The sequence below is a fragment of the Sinocyclocheilus rhinocerous genome, unplaced genomic scaffold (assembly GCF_001515625.1).
Source record: "Sinocyclocheilus rhinocerous isolate Xijiao unplaced genomic scaffold, SAMN03320098_v1.1 scaffold662, whole genome shotgun sequence".
NCBI lineage: Eukaryota > Metazoa > Chordata > Actinopteri > Cypriniformes > Cyprinidae > Sinocyclocheilus > Sinocyclocheilus rhinocerous.
This window is the reverse complement of record NW_015639782.1, coordinates 2764298-2765807: the sequence shown is the minus strand read 5'-3', so window position 1 is coordinate 2765807 and position 1510 is coordinate 2764298. Positions and strand designations below refer to the sequence as shown.

Sequence of the window (1510 nt, the reverse complement as noted above, 5' to 3'; positions counted from 1 at the left end):
AGCGCACTTCAGAAACCCTCCACCTTCCCCAGCTCCACCTGTATAGACCTGCTATGGGGTAATTTCATGTATGTTATATATGGGAGTTATTCATAAATGTTATATGTGCAGCAGCAGTATTTCTTACATGCTCACAGCAAATCAAATTAAATATAAAACCAAAGCTACAATAGATTCTGTGACTGTATGAACTGTTGGACACTGAGAGCATGTCTTAGATGGCTTAGCCTTAGTCAGAGATGGATGTAATCCATTGTGTGTTGTGTAAACATGACCCAGGGGGTAATTGGATGGACTGTGCCTTCAGAAAAGAACACAGAAAAATGGGTACGTTCAACCACCTTCATATGTTTATCCATAACCAGACCTGTGTTCTCACATGCTCAGTCACTCCCCGGATGACTAATTTGAAGACTGCAGACATGCAGCCCATTACCTAAAACTCAAGAAGAAATCATGTTTGATTAGAGAAAATTTAAGTTGAGTTTAGCTTATTATTATTATTGATTTTTATTATCATAATTTTTTAGTAAAACAAACAAAGTGATTTATCTTGAAGGGGCTGATTGTTAATGCTCATGTGCTTGGCTTGTGTTCATAATCCTCTTTCCTAATGTCTTAGACCTTTTCTTATCTCCTCCTGTTGTAACACGTTACTCTTATGCTAGAAGACTGTCTCTTGAGTTTCTCTCAATATTCAAACATTTTCTTTTAATGCTCACTACTCACTTTTTAAAAAACTCATATATAAAGTAGGCCAGTAGACCTATACTGTAATACTATTTTCAAAAGCATTTTTAACTTAAGCAATTTAAATAGCCATACATTTCTATTTAAGCATGAGGGTTCTATCTTTAGAGAGGGCAAATCCTCTTCCATCACCTGTTTCTTTCTCATAATACTTTGGAATAAGCAGGTAATGCTCTTTGCTAGTCTGATCTTTCCTGGTCTTAATGGCTCACACTGAATTACCGGCCAATGCAGTCAAAAATGTATGTGATTAAAATAAAGGTCAAGCTCTGCTTGTGCTAGGATTGTGGAGTTTTAGCATGCGGAAGCAAAGCTCAGGAAATAGTTATTTGCCGTGTTTGGTGCTAACAAATGCCAATATTCCCACAGGTGGATGAGAAGCAATAGATTCTGTGACTGTATGAACTGTTGGACACTGAGAGCATGTCTTAGATGGCTTAGCCTTAGTCAGAGATGGATGTAATCCATTGTGTGTTGTGTAAACATGACCCAGGGGGTAATTGGATGGACTGTACCTTCAGAAAAGAACACAGAAAAATGGGTACGTTCAACCACCTTCATATGTTTATCCATAACCACACATCTAAAGAATCTAGATCACACTCAGATGTTAAAAGGGTCATATGATGCGATTTCAATTTTTCCTTTCTCTTTGGAGTGTTACAAGCTCTTGGTGCATAAAGAAGATCTGTATAGTTCCATACACTAATGTCTCAAAATCAAAGAGATGTTCTTTATAAAAGTTAAGAGTTAACCACGC

At 37.2% G+C, this 1510-nt stretch overlaps 1 protein-coding gene across 1 annotated transcript in view; it reads right to left on the bottom strand.

The window, feature by feature from the left end:
- The window catches only part of LOC107752060 (arrestin-C-like), a 6883-nt gene extending 6450 nt beyond the window's left edge, over positions 1-433 (bottom strand). The window contains exon 1 of the mRNA XM_016567911.1: positions 380-433. Coding sequence (XP_016423397.1) covers positions 380-433 — 54 coding nt within the window. The remainder of the gene's footprint in view (positions 1-379) is intronic.
- Between the last annotated feature and the right edge of the window lie 1077 nt (positions 434-1510).